Genomic DNA, 21331 nt, shown 5'->3' with positions numbered 1-21331 from the left:
AAATTACACTTGGAAAATGAATCTATATTGTAGGTAAGTTCGAATATCCACCATAGTAGTATAGTACGACGAATATTAGCGCTTGCGTAGATCAAAATCTCATTGCCTAAAATGCTGAGGACGGTGAAACTTAACAGAACCGCCTATCAATTAAAGGATGGTGTATATTAGATAATCGGTTCGTAAACCACTTTGAAATCCATAAAATTTTTGATGCTTATTCAGAATAAAATTAGAATGATTTTATTACCTCTCTGTACAATGCAACTATGAGCAAAGTCCTATCCGATTGCTTCAAGTTCAACATTCAATTATTCTACCCCATTACCCCGAATCCCATTACCCCGAATGCCATTAACCCGAATGCCATTACCCCAAATTCCAAAACCCCGAAAGACCCATCACCCCGAATGACATTACCCCGAATTCCAATATCATGGGGAATGTCATCAATATCATCATGTCAAGCTAACTGTAAATTCGGGGAAATCGCATTCGGGGTAATGGAGTTCGGGGTAATGGTACATTCAGGGTGATGGCATTCGTGGAAATGGTATTCGGGGTAATAGGGTAGAATCACATGCAATCATTGGCGGTAAAAGCGAAGTATCCTTAATCCAGAAGTACGAAACATCAACGTTGGTACACTACTGAAAGCTGGTGAGATCGTTTCCGATACTCAATTTTTTTTTAATCCTACCGTTTTATATTGCTGTTATTCTTAATTTATTTTTGTTTCAACCTTATACATTATTTTCAAAATCATGTTTATTATGTTGCTCAAATGTGTTTAAACTTATGGGAAACTTTAGGCGGCTTCTGTATAGCGGAAAAGGGATAAAATAAGTTTTCATATCGTTTTAGAGAGTGAGTGATGGCGCTTAAACCAAAGCTCTAGAGCCAGAAAATTGGAAAAAATGTGTTTGACCCATCCCAGGAGAACAACAAAGAAGTGCGCAATAATTTTCTTAGCATTGCCACTCTCATCGATTTTTCCTATAACCCAAAATGGAAACAGTTGGTACGGTTGTTCCCGTTTCTTCTATCATTGAACTGGAAATTTTGTGTCTATCAGTTTATTTATACGTGAATAACCTCATCGTCATGGCTTTTTTAATTGTCTTCATCCCGAAGTCTGCATAGTGGGCCTGGCTATTTTAATATTTGCATCATATCGCTGATATTCTGCAAATATTAATACTTACGAGAGAAAACTTGAATAAATTTGGGTATTTCCAGGATGCTTTTCAATATTGGCTGGACTCTCTAAAAATGAATGGCATGTTTGTTTTCGCTCGGATGCTGTCAGTTCAATCGAAACAGCAAACACTCCACTAGTGAGTTCTACCATTTTACGGTTTTACCGTACGTGCCGAAAGAAACACGCTAAGCCTGCTCAACGCAGCGCATGTGTAAAAATTACACAGAATGAGGCAACCAATGCAGGACTCTCTGGCTGAGTGAAAATTCTGTGTAAGTCACACTCATGCTGTGTGTAGCCGATATGTTGGCCTTCGGCTGTGCGGGGATCGATGGAAATGGAACTGTCAATCTCTCCCGCGCGGCAGCAAACAATTTGCCGTTGGTAAGATGGGGAGTTTTCAGTGATTTTTTCAGGCGAAAAGCCGGAAGATGGTCGCAAATGTGGAAGTTTTTTCCCCATTTGCTTCCGCTTTGGCTATTCGAATGAAAAAATCTTTGAAAACTTGAAAATTTGAATGTGTTTTTTAACCCGTATAGGGCTGAGTGAAACCAAAAATTCTAAAACCCTCACCGCTCAGCGAATTCTTAATGGATTCAAATGATTTTTTGTCAGTATACTAGCACACATAACTTCTTCCTAGAGGTGGACGCGGAAATATTCCTGTGGTCGGAGTTATTTCAGTGGATCACTGGGTCAGGTCGGGTGATAAGGGTACTGTGCGTTTGTGCCCCTGGAGGTAGGCAAATTTCAAGTCACAGATAAATTCCGGATTCGGTTATTATGTGGCCACTACATGACGGAATTTTAAGAAAATTGCATCAGTGTAAACCTTTTGAGAAACAATTGAATTGGATAACTGTAAGTTTTGCTTTTGATAAATCCTAAAAATGACCAATTTTGGGTCCCGGGGCGCCTCAAACTTACGATAAAATGGCCAATTTGTATCTGAACATCTGTGCCAAGCTTGTGGGAACGCATTCCAGGTTACAATTATGTTTGAATTCTACTCTTCGAGAATTGAAACGGTTTAGTATCCAACAAATCTATAGCTGGTTCTTCCTGGCATTACGTTCGAATGGCCACATCTGGTATATTGTAAACGGTGCCAAACTCTTCTTTTATAATGTTGAATATCAGATCTTAATGATTTATGTCAATTAAAATGATTGTCATTGCAAATAAATAAAGGTAACTTGGCTTGTCCCAAAAAATAGTCCTTTTTTACCCGACTTGACCCAGTGACCCACCAGAACAACTCCAGCCACAGAAATATTTCCGAGTTCCCCTGGCCACTTCTAGAAACTAGATATGTGGGCAAGTGAACTGACAAAAAATCATTTGAATCCATTAAGAATTCTCTCAGCGGTGAAGGTTTCAGTATTTTTGCTTTCACTCAGGCCTATACGGGTTAATGTTTTCAGAAGCAAAACAAAAATGGAAGCAAATTCCGCATTCCAAGCGTTCCTCCTCTGTGCGCATTTCACTCATTCGGTTTGTTTTCCACCGTTTGCACAAAACTGTGTACAGCCCCCTTTGCACAGAATCTGTGCTGCATGACGAGAGGCTGATTTTGTGTACTCGGCACTCATTTCTGAGCGTGACAAGTTTAGCGTGAAGGAATCCGACTTACTCGCCTCACTGTCATCCCTCTGGGGATTGAGCGCTACATCAGTGCCCCAGTGTACAAAAAATGTTGGCTGGTCAAGGATTCAAAGTAGTTAAACCAGAAGATCCGGAATTGACTTTTTTTTTAGGGATAACCATAATGTTTTTAATGAAGAATACTGAATTCGTTTTTGGACCATAAAACATTCTTATTTTTTATTGAACACCCGTTAAGTGCTAAAAATGGGCTATTCGAGGAAACAAAATATTCTTGGAACCGGAGTTCGGGAAAACGACATTCAAAAAACCGACATTAGGGAAAAAGCAGTACAAACCCAAGAAAAAAAAACTATCGATAGAGGGGATTGCATTCGTTTTACTTTTTTTCAATCATAGTGTAATTTTCATGAGGTTTTTGACCGATCTTCACTATGATCTTCCATTCACATAATTGACACACCGTTATGATGCACCTGTATCAACAGTCACGCAAATTCTCAATCATATGTCATTATGGTTTCATTCAGTTTCAATCATGCTGTAGAAGCCCGTTAATTAAATTTCCGGCGAAAGCGAGAAAATAAACATCACACGTCATTTTTTCAGACAAATTACTCAGTTTTTCAAGAGATGGCCATCTGCCGAAGGCATTTCAACCCAAAGGTCAGTGAAAACCCAACTTGGTGGCCATTCCCTTTTGTCCCAGTTTATATTCCTGGAATGCTCATTGGAGAGCAACTTGAATGCGAACAAGAGTAATCTTTCGATGCAAAGTGAAAGGTAGTATTCTCGGTAATGAACTGAAATTAGGTAGTACTGACCTCGATTGCCGAAACTGGATTCCGTTCCAGTATTATCGTTTATTATAAAAAAATCGATTACCTTGTATGTGATTAGTCGTAAATGAAACAAAACTGTTCCTTTTAAAGTTTGTTTATTTATTTTTTTTACTGATTTTCATGAACACATTTTTATCGTGATGAAATGCAAGGTGAGTGATGAGATGAGTCTTCCTAGTAGAATTGAGCTGAGGTTCTAGAATTGTTGTATGAGAAAGGTAGAACCATCGGCTCAATTCTTTCGTTAGTCGATGAGTGATGATGAACTTATCCTAAAACCTACAGTCTAAAATTTCGATAAATCCTAAATCACCAGGTTTCAAAATCCAAAGTATTGTTTTATAATGTCCCGCTCTCTTTGAGGTGGGATCATCAGTCCACTCTCTCCCTGGGCCCGGAAAGACCACTTCCGCTACAGGGATCGAGTCTTACGTGTACGTATACGATTATATCCTTGATCACTAAGATGTCCCTCACACGACCAGACGATCGATGCACCAGATGAACCGGTCGAATTCGATCGTCTCTAAGCTTTTCCTACCAGCACCAATGTCGAGATTGCGTCATTGCTCATAAATTTCCCCTAACCCTAAAAGACAGACTACATCTACGCCACTAAAATCGATCTAGTTCCAGTTTCGAGTCCCAATCTGATTCAGTTCTTGTTCTTGTCCTCATCTTCTTCGAAGAAATTGCCTGCGACGGAAGTGGCCGTTGGCGAGGCCAGAGCTAGGCCGTTTTTGCCGGCGATGGCCGTTCCGGTTGGGGCCGAAGCAGCTAAACCACCTCGTCCGGCAAGGGCGATTCCCGCTGACTTGACGGCCGCAACAGAAGGTTCATTCGCCTGCCGGAGCGATCCCGTTTCTTCCTTCTTGCTCTCTTCGTCAACGCCCTGTGGAAGATTTTGCTCACTCGGTTCATCCGATTGGGAACGTCCCTGGGCGATTTCCGGTTCCGGAGCAGGTTCATCGTCCAGCGATCGAGCCCAGGTGCGTTCAATGGTGGCAGTCTTGTCCGGGTGTGATTCCAGTAGATCATTCTTCAGTTGAGCAGGAAGCGGTGCCGGAACTGGAGCGATCGGGGCAATCGAGGAAACGATCTGTGGTTCAGCCTGGATTTCCGAGTTTGAACGAGCGTGGATGGCTTGCAGGGGCTGCAGACTGAAGATTGGATTCAGTGGGTTCTGCAGCGCGTCAAAGTTTCCATAGAACTGAGGAGCTCCGGACAGAATGTAGTACCGATGACCTCCCAATGGAGTGGCCTTGGTTTCTGTCTTAGATGGCAACTGCTCGGCATCAGCCGGAGCCATGAAGATCTGGTTTTTCATCATGCCAGCAGCTTCGCCTTCGGCTGGAGCTGCTGGAGCTTCCGTGGCGGATTCAGCAGACTCAGCTGGCTTTTCTGTGCTTGGTTGAAAGAAGTTCACGAATCCCTGCCACCAGGGCTGTTCCTCCTGCTTGAGCGACACCAGGCGGATCGGCTTGTCATAGCTGATCGAACTGCTGAGCGGGATCGATGGGTAGTAATAGACCAGCTGCTGCTTGGGTTCCAGTTTCAGATGTTGGATCGGTTGGATGAGGTGTGGTTGGATCTTCAGGGTTGAAGGCTGCGGCTGCAGCAGATAGTATTGGGCCGGCTGATGGATGATGGTGGTGGTTGGTGCTGATTGGCTTCCAACGAAAGCTGCTACCAGAAGGATCAACGGCAATAGTTTTCCCATCTGAATGAAGAGAATGAGAAGAAAAAATAAACCGAGATCAGATGGCTGGATGGTTATTGAACTTCTCCCCAGAATGGTAGGTAATGGCCGATGCGAGATGATGATGCGAAAACAGGTTCTCAAAAATGCAGTTGAGCGCTTGAAGAAGGTCAGATAATTGTGCAATTGATGCTGCTGCAGAACGGGGGAAATGTGCAAAACGAGGAAAAAAACAAGTTTTAGCTGCAATAAGATGCTGGATGCTGTTGCGGTAGGAGTCGATGCTGGTCTTGGACTTGAACTTGAATTCTGAGGATAGGGTGAAATTGTTGTTTTTGGCCGTATGTTTGGATTCTACGCAACTGGTTGTTTGCTGCGAGTAATGAGCAGATTAAATTCTTTGAAAAAAAAAATAACTTCATAGTTTTATGTCATTGCAAAAAAAGTTTTGAATATTTAGGCATTTTTTACATAATTCATATCGATACAATAATAACGACATTGTTAGGGACTGTTCATTTTATAAAGTGGACACTAGGGTGCGGCTTATATTTCAAGAGTTCTCAAAACCAAAAAATCGTGTGCTCTACTGAATTCAAATCACATTAAAAGAGAAACCTCAAAATCTGAGCAAAAAATTTGTTGAACACCAAATTTGTCTAAAATCAAAACAAGTCTTGGTTAAAACTAATTTACTTCCAAATTTTCCTCATTTTACTAAAAATTTCAACTTTGTTTGACCATAACTTCATGATTACTCAACCGATTCCAAATCTTTTAACAGGCTTTTGAAGCTAATTCAATTGTTTTCAAACCTCTCATACATCACATTTCACAAAAAATGTCTTGACCAAGTTATTCAGCGCAAATTGCACAAAAACATTAGTTTTAACGAAAAATGCCAGTTTTTTTTTCAAATTTTTGCCAGTTAAATATTATTTCTAAAGCTGAAACTGGCTTTTCTCACTTGTTAAACCTTTAGGAAGGACTTTGCAACAACTTTTAAATAATTTTGAAACAAAAATATGATTGCATATGTTAAATAATATCAACTCGCAATTAAGGCAAGATGCTTCATAAATCTGAGTTTAACCCTCTAATACCCAAATTTTTATTTTCAATTTAAGTATTATTTTTTGTTATCTAAAATCGTTCTTAACACGTTTTGGGCATTTATTTATTTTTATTCGCAATTTTTTAAATTTTGGTTTTGATTTTTATAATTTTTATTTTTTGAAATCCCTAGCTTTTTTCATTTTTTCTTGAAGCCTTTTCTTATTGTTGATTTTTGGAAATATTAAAAATTTTAATTGTTACGGTATTTTGAAAAATATTAAATTTTTAATTTTTTTTCGGAGCGTATTTTATTTTTCGTGTAACTAACGGAAAAACAGGTTTGAAATGATTTTAATACCACCAGGCTCTTCGTTTGTGATAGGTTAATCGTAGAAAAATATAAAAGGTACGATTTTTTATAATACACGTTAAATGAAGCCCAGGCATTTGTAGGTTATATAAGAATGCAATTTTTCAAACAATTTCTAAAAATTCAAAAAAGTTTCAAAAGTCATAAAAAACTTTTCTTATATGCGTGTTATGAGTCAAGGTATAAGCCAAAAATAAAATCATTTTGATTTCCGAGCTACGAAAAAATACATAAAATTCCAAAGTGTACCCCGTCTGAAGGCGGGGTTGGGTATTAGAGGGTTAATAGAATAAATGCAATTTCCGGCGAAAAAAAAATTAAATAATCCTAAGAAATTTGATTTTTTAATTAAAAAATTATGTCTTTGGGTAGTTTTTGTTGAATAACTAAGTCAAAACCATTTTTTTTTAAATATGTTGTATGGACAGTTTGAAAACAACTAAATTTGCTTCAAAAACATGTTAAAAGATTCAGAATCGATTGAGTATTTATGAAATTATGATCGAACAAAAATTATTTTTTTAATGAAATGAGGTAAAATTTGGATAAAAGTATTTTTAACTTACACAAGTTTTGATTTTAGATAAATTTGGTGTTCAACAAAGTATCCATAAATTTTATTCGGAAGATAATGGTGCTAAAATATTCAAAATTGGTAGAAAAATAACAAAGTTATGTATACTTCACTAATGGTCATTTTTATAACTTGAAAATTTACCTTCAAGACGCTTGCGCCACCTCTAGATGTTAATATTTTTGGCTCAAATTTAGAGGTTTCTCTTTTAATGTGATTTGAATTCAGTTGAGCACACGAATTTTTGATTTTGAGAACTTTTGAAAAATAAGCCGCACCCTAGTGGACACCTTGTTTATGCTTCTTCTTTCTTCTTCTTTCTGGCGTTACGTCCCCACTGGGACAGAGCCTGCTTCTCAGCTTAGTGTTCTTATGAGCACTTCCACAGTTATTCACTGAGAGCTTACTATGCCGATTGACCATTTTTGCATGTGTATATCGTGTGGCAGGTACAAAGATACTCTATGCCCTGGAAATCGAGAAAATTTCCAACCCGAAAAGATCCTCGACTGGTGGGATTCGAACCCACGACCCTCAGCTTGACCTTGTTTATGCTATATCTCTTTTATTTATTGATAAAATCGTTATCGGTTTCGGAACTAAATAGTTTTTTTTTCAAAAACTCCTATGAATAACTGTTTGCGGAAGTTAAGCATTATTTTTGGCATAAAAAAAATTCTCATTTTGATGAAGAAATTGTATGTTGGTATACTTTATTATTTTATTGAAGGTAGAGCTTAATAAAAATCAATAATATTCCAATATTTTCTGACAAAAGGTCATTCTAGCGATTCCTTAATTGTCAAATTTAGTGATACACCATTCTTTCACTCCCAGTGAACAGTAAAGTAAAAAACTTGTTAAAAAATTGTTTAGATTACTAAAGAAACTATTTTTGTATAGAAGAGAGCTAAATAGTGGGTTTGAATTGGATTCTTAGATATACATTTACTCCTTATGGTCGTTTTATGAAAAAATTTCATACTTTTGAAATCATGCACGCATATTTATCGATCTTCAACAAATTGTAAGCGTTTTTCTCCGAATATGTTGATGGGTAATCTCAGAATAACACATTATGTAAATAATTCGATTAAATTTCTGCAGTGTTCACAATTATGATGCTCTTCATTGTGCTTTGAGATGCCTTCGGAATATAAAGTGTTTGTTTTTCTATTGTGCTTAAGATATGACGTGGGCACTAAATAAGCAATTCTATGAAGGCGTAGGTCATTTTTCATAATAATACCATATTAGTACTTCCTTGAGGACGTAGTTTAAACCTCAAAATTCAACTCATATCAGTTCCACTTAAATTCAATATATTTAAAAAAATCGGTGAAAAATGATTTTAAGATATCTGGAAAACTTTTGCTCCAAAAATAACTTGCTATTTTTCAGCAGGCTTCCAATTGATGATTCTTTTGAAAAACAATCCTTTTCTGAAAATGAATAACATAAATTGTCGGTTTTCCAGCCAATTTCTAATAATCATTGATTTTGGTAACCGACCGTTCTAAACGTTAGATTTTATTAGTATGAAATTTAACTATTTTGGTGGCTTTTGTTTATCACAATATTGTACAATATTAGTCAAACGATGTGCAAAACTCCGATTGCGATTTAATCGAAAAATCAAAATGATATTGAATGTACTATACAGTTTATAAAATTAACAGTCCATAATATTTTTGAGAGTGTTTCGGAATGCCCATACAAGACGGTTTTTTGTCGGGACGCCGAGAAGTTCGCGCTGTGTAAGTGCGAAGAGATATTGGTATTCAGTCTAGGATAGATTACCAACTGCTGAGCTCGTTTCATGCTTATGATAACAATTTTTTTCATGAAAGCGTTACTTGTATGTATTATTTAAATAAACTATGTATGGTTCGTCACTACAAGTGTTGGCATAATTCCTGTTTCAGGTAATCAGGCCAGACTTCTCCAGAATCCCGTAATTTATGAATAGATTTGGTTGACTTCTGGAGGAACAAATGAGATAATAAAAAAAATTCATACTATTTTATTTAATTGTTGAAATAAATATTTGAATATTTCTGGAGAAATATCTGCAGAAAAGCTTTTTCTTCTGCTTTCTGGCGTAATGTCCCCTTGGATAGAGTGAGCTTTTAAATGTTCTTATGGACACATGAAGGAACGATTGGTTCGACGAGGTTTGCAAGGAGGTTTTGGAAGAGAATGAAATAGGTCGAATTTTGTGACGAATGCTCTAAATGATGAACTTTTATAAGTATCGTGTTAAAAAGTGTAGCGTTTTTAATTTCAACTTATTTATTTGACGAATTTCGTATGCGGTGTCTTCGACAAAGTTGTAAATCAATGGAATTGAAACAGATATAGAGTTACACCAACTTATATCTGGTCACCCTTCCGAAACACAAAAAAAAAACATTTTTTTTCGTTGGAAGTGAATAGGGTTATTAACCCCTCTACCGGCAGCTTCATTTTTTACCACAAAAAAAATTTTCAAATCGCGATAACTTTTTTGTTTTTAGATATTTTTGCACCATTTTTTCACAAGATCTCAAAAAACTCTTCTAGTTTGAGAATCCGTGTCGATATTGATATTTGGTGATCTAGTTTTGAAGGTATTCCGATGTTCCTTGGGGGACCGACATTCTCAATATAAAATGTCTTAGGCAGCCATTTTGTTTTTGGTCAATTTATCAAAAAAATAAAATGTGTACTGTATAATACCACATAATAAGGAGCTACCCTGAGAAAATCATACAAATCGGTTCAGTATTATTGGAGAAATCTGAAAATAACGATATGAGGTTTTTTGGAGTTTTGAAGATCTTTATTTGTCCCGCGTGGTACCAGAAACATAAATGCTCATTCCTCAAGGAAGACTGCCCCAAATTGCTTCATTTTTTCACAATATACTCGCATTAATGTATCATTCCGAGGAGTTAATATCCGAATACGATAAAAATTCTGTAGCCTGAGATATTCACGTGAGTTATGGCTACACGTCGGTCCCCCAAGGAATTTTGGAATATCTCCGGATCCAGATGACTAATTATCAATATATATTCTGAAACTAGAAGAGTATTTCAAGAACTTGTGAAAGAATGGTGCAAAAATATCTAAAAACAAAAAAGTTATCGCGATTTGAATATTTTTTTAGCGGTAAAAAATGAGGCTGTCGGTAGAGGGGTTAAATATGGTGTGATAGTTTAACTGTTCTGTAATTTTTTGGGAGGCAAAAGAATGCAGATTCCTGGGTTCAAAACACATTCAAATTCAGATCCCTGGGTTCAAACTACATTAAAATCAGTTGCACAATCTATTGGTTCACATGTGTCCATTAGTATACAAGCGTGAAAACTTGAATATATATCCGTATCTGTTTTTCAAATCGTTCAAAATACCGTTGTCTATGGAAAAGTAATGTTTTTAACTATTTACACCATATGAAGTAAAACTATACCTACCATATGTCTAAAATTTCCCAATTATCCAAAATAAACTTTGTTTTTCAGATGACGAGAATAATGTGTTTATACTCAATTGACTATTCTCGCACCACAAAATATTAAACATCAATGCGTTCCCTCAGCTTGGTTGCAATTCTTAAAATGTCATATCTTACGAATAACTAAAAAAAACAGATGAATAATTGCGCTGATTGATTTGTGGAAGTAGGCACTATATCATAAATATCTATTCCATATTTTACGAACTTTTTTCCAAAAATTTCAGATCGCACGGGGCGATATTTTTAAATTGAGTGGTATCTTGTCCAGCAACAAATAGAAAAACGCACTGGATAAATTGAAAAATCACTGTGTTCATGTTTTTTTATGTAATAAATATGTTAAATATGTTATGCGAGTAGTTAGGACAAAATCCATTTTCCAGTCTGATAAAAACATTATTTTCAATTATAAATCTACGAGCTGTTTAGTGGAATACCTATAGATAAATAAAAACAGAATTTAATACTATGCCATTTAATTGCACTAGATTTCGCAGAAAACAAGGAAAAAATACCATAATTCGAAGAAGGTCGGTTTGGTTTTTAAGCTCCTTCACAATTTGTAGGAAATAAAAATTACTCAAAAATTTCAAAATAAATTTTCTCAAAACTAGTTTTTTATCACCTAACTCTGTTCTAACTCTCTCATATATCTGCCAAAAGCCACAAACTCTAGGTGAATTAAGTGGTTTCGTATTGAATTTGGTTTTCATTTACATTATTTTAATTATTTACAAAATTCGATTTTGGTGTGTACCTATAACTTTGCATGAAATGATAAGAACAATACAAAAACATCACTTTCTGAAACATTATGGGGCTCAAAAGTGCCTAAAAGAGCAGATACGATCATTTTAGAGCTTAAAATAGTGACCAATAATATTCAAGCTTCTTCGTTTGGAGAGTCAGGGATACAGCTTAAACCATTAGAATTTTCAACTGATTATGGTGTTTGAACTCATCAGCATCCATTTGCCTACCTGATAACAAAAAAATCATTGAAAATTGGCATTTGTTCTACATATCGGCCATATTTTTTCCCTGTTTGCACTTACGAACCCTATTCACTTGCACAGAGTTATGTTTTTAACTATTTACATTATTTTGTAGAATATTGTTACCCTTGAAAAACTTCAAATTTTTAAAACATTCAAAACTAAACAAAATTTTTAGGTTCTTTTTTAATATATCTTTGTATTTCGGTAGGGTGGCCAGATAGAAATTTTGTTGAACTCACAAATTTATTTCAATTCTTTAATTTATAACTTTGTCAAAAACGGTTCCGGGTCATTTGGCCGAACGCCATTTGGCCGAAAGGGTCATTTGGCCGAATGCCGTTTGGCCGAAAATGAAAACAATAGTGAACTACAGTTAGCATGCATTTGAAATGAATTTCAAAGCTGAATTTCAAAGAACAGTTTATTCTTAAAGATGCTCGTTGTAACGCCAACTTTTATAGCGACAAAAGCTCTCTATAGCGACATATTTAGGTCCCTTGGAAAATATGTTGATGCTATAGCTATTCTCAATATTAATACAAAAAGTGATACGAGGGGGTGGGTGGGTGTTGAAAATAATCATTCATAGCGTTATGAATTTGAGAATAAACCCTTAGTTCAAGGAACAGTCAATACTGAAAGTAGAACATTTTAAATGTAAGCATTTATTCACTTCTCTGCTAGCAGTAATAGCTGCAAGAATAGGTTTTCGCATTGCGTTTGTAGTCAGTTTCTGATAGTTACTAAAACGGTTTACGACTTATTCGTATATCTGTAACATCAATTTGCTTCAATCTTTCTGAAAGTACTTAGTGAACTAATTAATTTCTAGTTAAGAAACAGTTAGCTTCTTTAACGTAAGTGTTCACCGAATCGTTCGGATTATTTTTAAATAAGACTCTATGCATGTATAATAAGCCTCAGTTCCATCAGCTATGAAAAATATTAAAATATTAAGGAACAGCCTATGATCAAAAGAAGAAAAAATCTCTTATAAAAATTTAAGCTAGTGTAATGCAAATACCAAAGTAGCCCATATGTTATAAATGAGGTAAAATAACTATTATATGACTAAATCTCGCTATATATCAGTTTATATGCCCCAATTATAACATGTGTGTTACTCGGGTAATTGTTATATCAGTATAAATATAAAGAACTGTTGATAATTTAAAGAAGGTAAAATTCTCAATTAAAATATAAGCTAAATTATTGCCAGCAGTAACGAAACCTGTACAAGTTGAAAGAATAGCCTATGTTTAAAAGAAGGAAACATTTATTATGAAGATATCAAAAACATTTCAAACTCTTGCACACCGTTGGTAGCACAGAGACGAACCAAACATTAGCTCAGAGTCTTGACACGTCCCGAATGAACGGACAGTTTGATGTATTCTCTTGTACTTTTATAGCGACAAACATGACATCCCATCACATCATAAAGATCAACAAGTTAAGCAGCAGATAAATTATTGGGTCACACTTATGAATCCTACACATCAGCGTTGAAAAAAAATGATCTTTTTTTTTGTTCTTGATTCGGCCAAGCGGCATTCGGCCAAACGACCCATTCGGTCAAATGGCATTCGGCCAAATGGCCGGACACCGTCAAAAACGCCATACATGAAATTCATCAAGGAAAAAAGTTCCAACTTGCAACGCCATCTGTGGTGAAATTCTGAACTGAGTGTTCTGGTCACTCAAAAGTGGTTGGTTTACTGAAAATTCTTTAAATTTCAATGAAAATTGAATCACGATCTAAAGTAGCTCTGGAAATCAATTTTTGTATACATTGTATGTATACATAATTATTAACTTTTTAAATATTTCAATGAATATATTATATTTTTCAAGAAGCCCTTTAATGTTTCTTTCCATAAATTTAACAAATTTTCAATTTAGTAAAATTGTTGTTGAACCATCTTTTTCATGATATTTTCACAGAAATTTAAATCTTAATTGTTGGGCAGATGAATTCTAGAGAAGATTCAATTTCAATTTTGCACTAATCTGATACTAAATTCTTGTGACAATAGTTATCTCAAGAAGGATCACACTTCCAACAATCGCCAACACCATCACGCTCGAGCAGAATATGAAAAGCGAGCTTTATAATTCCTTGGCAAGACTTTCTTGCTACATGCTGGAATTAGTATCGGGATAGCGCTTCACTTTAATATAATCAGGTTCTGCATTCAATTTAGAACACCGAATCAATTTTTGTGCATTTACTATCGTTAATTTGCATTCAAAAAGGCTTCGTGCTGCGAGTTTAAGTTGACCTCGATAAGTACGGGAGCATCTTGACGGACGGCAGAGAGGTTTCGAAAGGTGATATACTACGATGAACATCTGAATGGCGCAGAGAACACAGGAACAGAGAATCAGGATAGCGAAGGTCAACACAGTGGACAGTGGATGCGAACTACGATAGGGAAAGTTTCAGGATGCTTTTCAACAGTTTCTGGAGATCTGGAGAAGCTGCTTGCCTGCATCATCTGACTGTAAGCATTTGATGGACAGATCAGCTACGTCGCCTATACCAAACGGGTTGATTAAAAGTTATCAAGCGTGTCTCATAGTCGCTTGCTCGATATTGGACCAGATATTTTCCGTTTGGCAAATATTCCAGAAATGTCGTGAGTAACTGATCTCTACGCATCACCAGTTCATTGATTTCAAGGTGATCAACTGTTCAAGTCGTGGCTTCAGAGGAAACTGTGATCGAAATAGATTCACCACCGCACAAAATTTACAAAACACTCGGTGGTCCTTTATGGTCAAGACTTTATAAGAGAACTACCTGAAAGCACTTTAAGTCTTTGAGCGTCAAGTGTTTTGAACTATCTTTGGCGGTGTGCCGAAGAATAAAGTGTAGTGACAAAGAATGGATAACGAGCTCGCTCATCTCTACGCAAATCCAGTATCCTGAAGATGGTCAAAACCTGGGAGGGAGAAACCAATACGAAATTTTTGTACGTCAAGGTGAGCCGAGATTCTGCTGTCACGAACTGTCACTGTGAGCCCAGATCTAAAACAATGGAAAAACATGATAAAAGTGCGTAATTGATTAAAAGGTATTTTGCATTTTATCAAATGTGACAAAAAATCGATTGAAAAGCTATTCATGCTGATTCAAAAGTAATATAACAATAGCACCTTTTATCCTGATTGAATATAAAGTGTTCGAATACGCATTATTTAACTTTTTCCAATAAAAAAGAAAATTAAATGCATTGAAAACTTTGTCCCTTTTTCCATGTTTATCCAGAACGATCGAAGGAACACAACAAATGAAAACTAGCGATTTTCATCAAGTCTTCCTTGAGTGTCGTTGGTAAGCTGGAGTTTTCTTGCAATTGTTAATAACTTTGTGTCATATTTCGTGTGTAATATCGGTGCCTCCCTCCCAGGTAAATACCGGCAAAATATGTTACAATTGTGTTGCAATACACTGATCAGTTCGACCTTAGTGAAATAATCGATATACACAGTACATTTACAAAAAAAAAACAATGCGAAGAACAGGGCCCTGCAGAGTTAGTGTTGCATTATTATGATTTTTTCTAGAGCTTTTACATCTTCAAGTCATTCATCAAACTTCTTATAGTATTTCATCTTCTTCCCTTCTCATGTCACCATTTGTCAGTCAATCAAATCAAATCAAAAAAGAAAAAAATCAATCTAAGCAAATGCAGCTCCTGGTGCTTTGTCATATTATCATGTGATCGATATTGTCTCTAAGCGACACGTGCGCTTTCCTGTTTCTAAAGCGCAAGCAATTTTTTTGTGTTTCCAAAACTTTTGGCGCAAATCCAAATATTGAAGCCCACATGCAATCCCTTTCACTAATCGCAAAATACTCGAAAAATAGCAAACAGAAAACATGTTTCCTTAAAAAGCTCCCGCAATATCGACACGAAACTGTCGGAAAACGTAATCATCTAGTGTTGAATCTGCCTTCATTCAGAAGTTCAGAGCAACACTTCCTAAAGTTGTGAATTTTCAGAACGAAAATGTCAAACAAACCGATTAGTGCAACGCAACGGCAGCACCCGTTTTTCCACACAACAGTTAGCTCATCGAATTTCACTCTAGGGTGACCCGTAATAATCAAACTACAGAAATCTTAAGTCAAAACATCCATAATTTTTATGTTGGGGTCTTCAGAAGCTAGTGTAGAAGTTTGAGCGGAATCCATCAACTCTAAGGGCCCCTCCTAAATGCGTCTTATGAGCTTGAATTTAGTATGGAGAAAATTGACCAAACCTCTGTACCAATTTTTTTTTACAATAGGGTGCGCTGTATTCGATTAAATCTTTCGTTGAAGATATTAAGATTCTCTTACTGATTGAGAAGAGATTGCAAATGTTAGAGTAAGGTGGGGCAAAAGTTCGACCTTAGTGGTATAATCAAAGTTTCCAGGAAAATAATAGCAGATGAAATAAAACAAATACCATAGAGCGAACCTTCAACATATTGACTATAACTTTGCTGAACAAACAAACTTGTGTCAAAATATTTACCCATTTTTAGTTATAACAGTTTCAAAATTGATTGTCTTAAATCGAATCTAGTGTGGGGCAAAAGTTCGTTGGCTAAAACACAAAATATCAATACTTTTATGCCAGGCATACTTTATACCAGCCGTAAACTTATGTTTGCCGAAAAATATACACTAAATTTATCATCAAAAAATGCCCAAAACAGGGTTGATTGTAATACACCCAAAAATAGCAGTTTTTCGCAAAACTAAGTGAAAATGTAAAATTTTTGTGACATTTTTCGCACGATCAGGCAAATTTCGCTAAATTTGAAGATAGTATGTAGATTTCAGGAGATTTGAAAAATTTTCCGTGGGTTTATACATGGGTCGAACTTTTGCCCCGCTATGGGCCAAAAATCGATTCCAACTATTTATGGAAAAACTAATACACGTCAAAGCATCCTTATGCGTTTCTAGGCCTATCATAAGGATGCTTTGACGTGTATTAGTTTTTGCATAAATAGTTGGAATCGATTTTTGGCCCATAGCGGGGCAAAAGTTCGACCCATGTATAAACCCACGGAAAATTTTTCAAATCTCCTGAAATCTACATACTATCTTCAAATTTAGCGAAATTTGCCTGATCGTGCGAAAAATGTCACAAAAATTTTACATTTTCACTTAGTTTTGCGAAAAACTGCTATTTTTTGGGTGTATTACAATCAACCCTGTTTTGGGCATTTTTTGATGAAAATTTAGTGTATATTTTTCGGCAAACTGAAAAATATTTTATCTTCATTTGGTTCCATGCATCGAAAGTTTGACCAAAAATTACAATATTCACGTCGAAAAACAACAAATAGCCATAACTTTTCCAAATCTCAATCGATTTTTATGATATTTGGAGTGAAAGTCTCTTACTTGAATTGCATTCGAACCACCATGACATTTCTAAGTTTTGATTTGATTTGAGCTAGAAATCTTAAAAAGAAACTCTTGCCCCACTCGAACTTTTGCCCCACTTTACTCTATACCTAGGGAGGTGAAATTCGGGTTTTCCCTGAGGTAAACGGATAGTATCCAAGAAAAAGGTTATTTTTCAAAAGTGCTCCGATTTCGTTTATGCATTATACAAAACATTTGACTCGTGTTATTTTTACGTATTGGTGTATTTGTTTTGATCCAGTTTTTCCCATATACACTGAATCCTTCAATTACGTCGGAGGTATGGAATCATTATGTAAATGTAATGTTTGTTACGTATGGAGTTCTCACCTTCAAAATTGTCTTAATAAATTTCGTATATTGATGTCCAACAAACAGCTTCATGCTGATTTGCCATGGGGTCCCAGGTCAGTTACGAACTCCGTGAGAACAAGGTTATCAGATCCACAAGCGTAATCAGAGTAGGTTCATGAAAATGTATTCAATCAAATTTCAAAACTTGGTGTACAGGTCATCAGATCTACAAGTGTAACGAGGGACGTTTCTGAACTTCGAGGTAGGATAATTCTCATCCTGGCCAATAAGTATAATTGGATTTTACCAAATTTCAAGACCAGCGACTATTGAAGGTTATCCAAAAACTGCTTAGAGTGCAGGTCTTCAGATCTACAAACGTAAAAAGTGTTCTCTTGAAGGTTTATGAACACCATTCAAACTCTTTAAGGGTAATGAAAGTATATTCTGGATTTCAACGACTGTTGAAAGCTATCCCTCAATTAGTAAAGCCTTTCAGGTCTATAAGCGTAACAAGTTATCTATATGAGGATTATGAACAATGTTCATACCTAAACGAACTCATCATGCACTACCATAATTCTAGTTCAATGCCTGTTTATACCCGTATAGGGTCACTAAAATAAATTCTGTAAAATTTTGAGTTGAACGACATGAACTTCTTTGAGTACAGACCTTCAGATCTATAGGCATAACAAGTGATCATCCTCTGGAAGAAGTTGTTTATTTAATTACGGGTTTATTACGGGCTTTTATGGGTTTGTTTAATCATACTCTAAGAGACTTTAGTTTGACGTTGAGACTTGAGTTTCACTAAATGACATCATATCAATAAGCATTACGGATGACCTTTTCGAAATTCAGAGTAATGGGATAATGCGGTAGAATCCAAATTCTTTAGGGTATTTGTGTTTGAGGATGTCAGTGTATTTGTCAGTTTTCTCCTCGTTTAGCTTCTCCTTAGAATTGTGGTGTTTTGCTTAATCATTCATAGTGGCTGCTGCAGGTTCAAATAAACAAATTTGGGGGGTACAACTTTCAATTATTACTATTTGATATTGTTTTCATATAAAAATGGTCCACCTTATTCCACAGGCAATAAATAGCACCAACAGCAGCCGAAAAAAAGTGAATAAAAAGAGAACAAGCACCGAAATAAAATATGACAAGGTCACCGAGCTTGCTTTTTTCTGCGATTCTGCAACAGCCAGCACCGATCGAAACTTGCTGCGCCTGAATTGCCTTCTTTTCCTCTTCAGAGCTGGTGCTTTGGAGCGGGTCCAACAATTGCCAGCATCCTGCCAAACCAAACCTCATCCAGTGGCAGTCGGGATGGCGGGCTTTTGGCGACGGAGACGATGGTTCAGCAGTAGACTGCCCGAATAAAATAGGTTCATTTACAAATTTCGAACCCCTCGTTACGCTCTTTGTATAAAAATTATACGAATTTTGTATGAACTGTAATATTTCGAGGACACTCACCCATCCCTTTGAGCGTTATGAAATTTGTGAACAAGGCTCATTCAATTTAATAGTACAATCTATTTGAACACCCTAAAACTTATGGCGTACGTACAAATCTACAATTTATTTATCATTCGATATCCTGTTGAGACGTAATGCCACAAAGAAAAAAAAAAAGAAAAACTCAACAATAAAAAATAAAAGCTGTTTTGGACAACAAAAATCGTTTGCAAGTTATTCTACGCAGAAAAAAACATTGTTTTGCACGAAAAATGCATTGAAACCCATTCAATAAAAGTACCATAATTTTTATTGTTCTTGTCTGAATTTAGTATGATTTTATTTAAGTACTATGTATAGTAGAGACACACAACGCACCCACTTTTGATTGTAAAATGCAATTCATAATTAATTCAATGCAACAAAACAATACACAGATTGAAAATAACACGATTACTGTTTCGTTTTATGGTTCACCTGTTGGAAAATATGGTATTGTTACCATAATATCTATTGCATTTTATTGATAATTATTAACAGGGCGGTTCGCGAACTACACGACATCAGGACATGTGGCGGCCGGTCGTCTCCTTCAGTAGCCGCGTTTGACGGCGCGTTCATTTGACGGTCACGGCTGAGCTTTGGCAGCAAATTATGGGATGGTGCAGTTTTGTTGTCTGCCGCGTGGCGACCATTTAATAGATTTTTATTTGCAGGCTTTTTTCAGTGCATAAATGGTAATGAGGCTGGGCATTGCAGCAAAATGTGTTTGATTTATGCTGCGGTAGGAATTTTGATGCAAATAAATTTGCTGCTTCCGGTGGTTGAGTTTATGATTTGCGGTAGTCGGAAATGATGAGCAGCGATTTTTATCGCTGGTAGAAGTTGGAATAATTATCTTTATAGGAATTATGGATGAAGTGCGCAATACATGAACATGGTTTTTTTTCTTGCGGAAATGTTGAATGAGTTTCCGAATTTATAGGTCTTTAGTGGTCAATTTGGTTAACATGTTACGTAGAATTATGTTTTAAAATTTCAAAGATATGGCTCTGATATTTTTTGCATATTATATTATTGCTCCCTACTTATAAATAAAACCAGTAGTTAACAAAATTGTATCAAAATTTTTATCGGCACAACCAACCAATTACAGTTAAATTTTTGAAACCAAATCAAATGTTCATAAATTTCAGCTAACTTATGCCAATCAGTAGTATTTTAAGTCATTTGGGGTCTTAAGATACATCGGAGCAAATGTTCAAGACCACAAATATGAAAAACCAGACTACCGCTTGGGCTGAAAATTCAATCGATTGGTCACTCGCTGGCGGTGACGAATCGATCAAAATTTCAGCCTGAGCAACATTGGCGTAGGAACAGGTGGGGCCTGGGGGGCCTGGTCTCCTCCAAAATCATCCAGCCCCCCCCCCCCAGAATTAAAAGTGAAAATAAAAATTAAAAAAATAAATAAATTTTACATATAGCAAAACATTCTGAATCAATGTACATGACTCTTGTTTTTCACAAAAATCTTTTCAGTAGTTATGATATTTTATGTTGTACAATCAAAGCGCGAAAACCGAAAGGTTTAATCATCCGGCTGTCGATCGATCGGTTAGATTCTGTATTCTGATTACTCATGGTATTTGAGAATACCCAGCTCGAGGTATCTGGTGATTATGATTTCCCTTATGAGAATTAACTATCAACTCGTATAATGTCCGAAAAAAAATAACTAAAAAATACACAAAATTAATAAAGCAATTTCTCAGACAATACATAGCTAAAAATTTTGTCGAAAACTAAGGCTTAACTTTCAAGGAATACATATCGGCATGGTCAAGTTTTCGTCAGATGAATGGCAGAAATTTGACCTGGTGTGAAAAAATGTAATCAAATTGAACAAAGCGTTTTATTTCAGCAATAAATTATCTTTTTGATGTTGATTTAATTTTTTAAGTATTTTTGCATAAATAACTATATATGCTTAAACTATATTATTTTTCCAAGAAAACTAATGGTTCCATAAATTATTTGATTAATTTCCAACAGTTTTGTAGCAAATTATTCCCAAAAACTTTTCAATATCTCTCATAGTATATTAGTATAATAAAATTCCTCAAGAAATATCGAAGAGTGGCTTCAGAACTTTTGCTATTCTCTTGAAAACTGGTCAAATAATATTTTGGGATTTGTTCATACTTTCAATGCAAATTCCTTATTCATTATTTTTCAAAATGTCTCAAACCCAAAAATTCGTACGCTCATTTGAATTCAAATCACATAAAAATG

General features: G+C 35.8%; 1 protein-coding gene across 1 annotated transcript in view; it reads right to left on the bottom strand.

Annotated features, from left to right (window-relative positions):
- Positions 1–3726: 3726 nt before the first annotated feature.
- The window catches only part of LOC5565099, a 36270-nt gene continuing 18665 nt past the window's right edge, over positions 3727–21331 (bottom strand). The window contains exon 2 of the mRNA XM_001649404.2: positions 3727–5368. Within this exon, the coding sequence (XP_001649454.1) occupies positions 4304–5368 (1065 nt within the window). The 3' untranslated portion in view covers positions 3727–4303. The remainder of the gene's footprint in view (positions 5369–21331) is intronic.

The sequence above is a fragment of the Aedes aegypti genome, chromosome 2 (assembly GCF_002204515.2).
Source record: "Aedes aegypti strain LVP_AGWG chromosome 2, AaegL5.0 Primary Assembly, whole genome shotgun sequence".
Lineage (NCBI taxonomy): Eukaryota > Metazoa > Arthropoda > Insecta > Diptera > Culicidae > Aedes > Aedes aegypti.
Note: the sequence above shows the minus strand (reverse complement) of the source record. Positions and strands in the feature narration are given on the sequence as shown.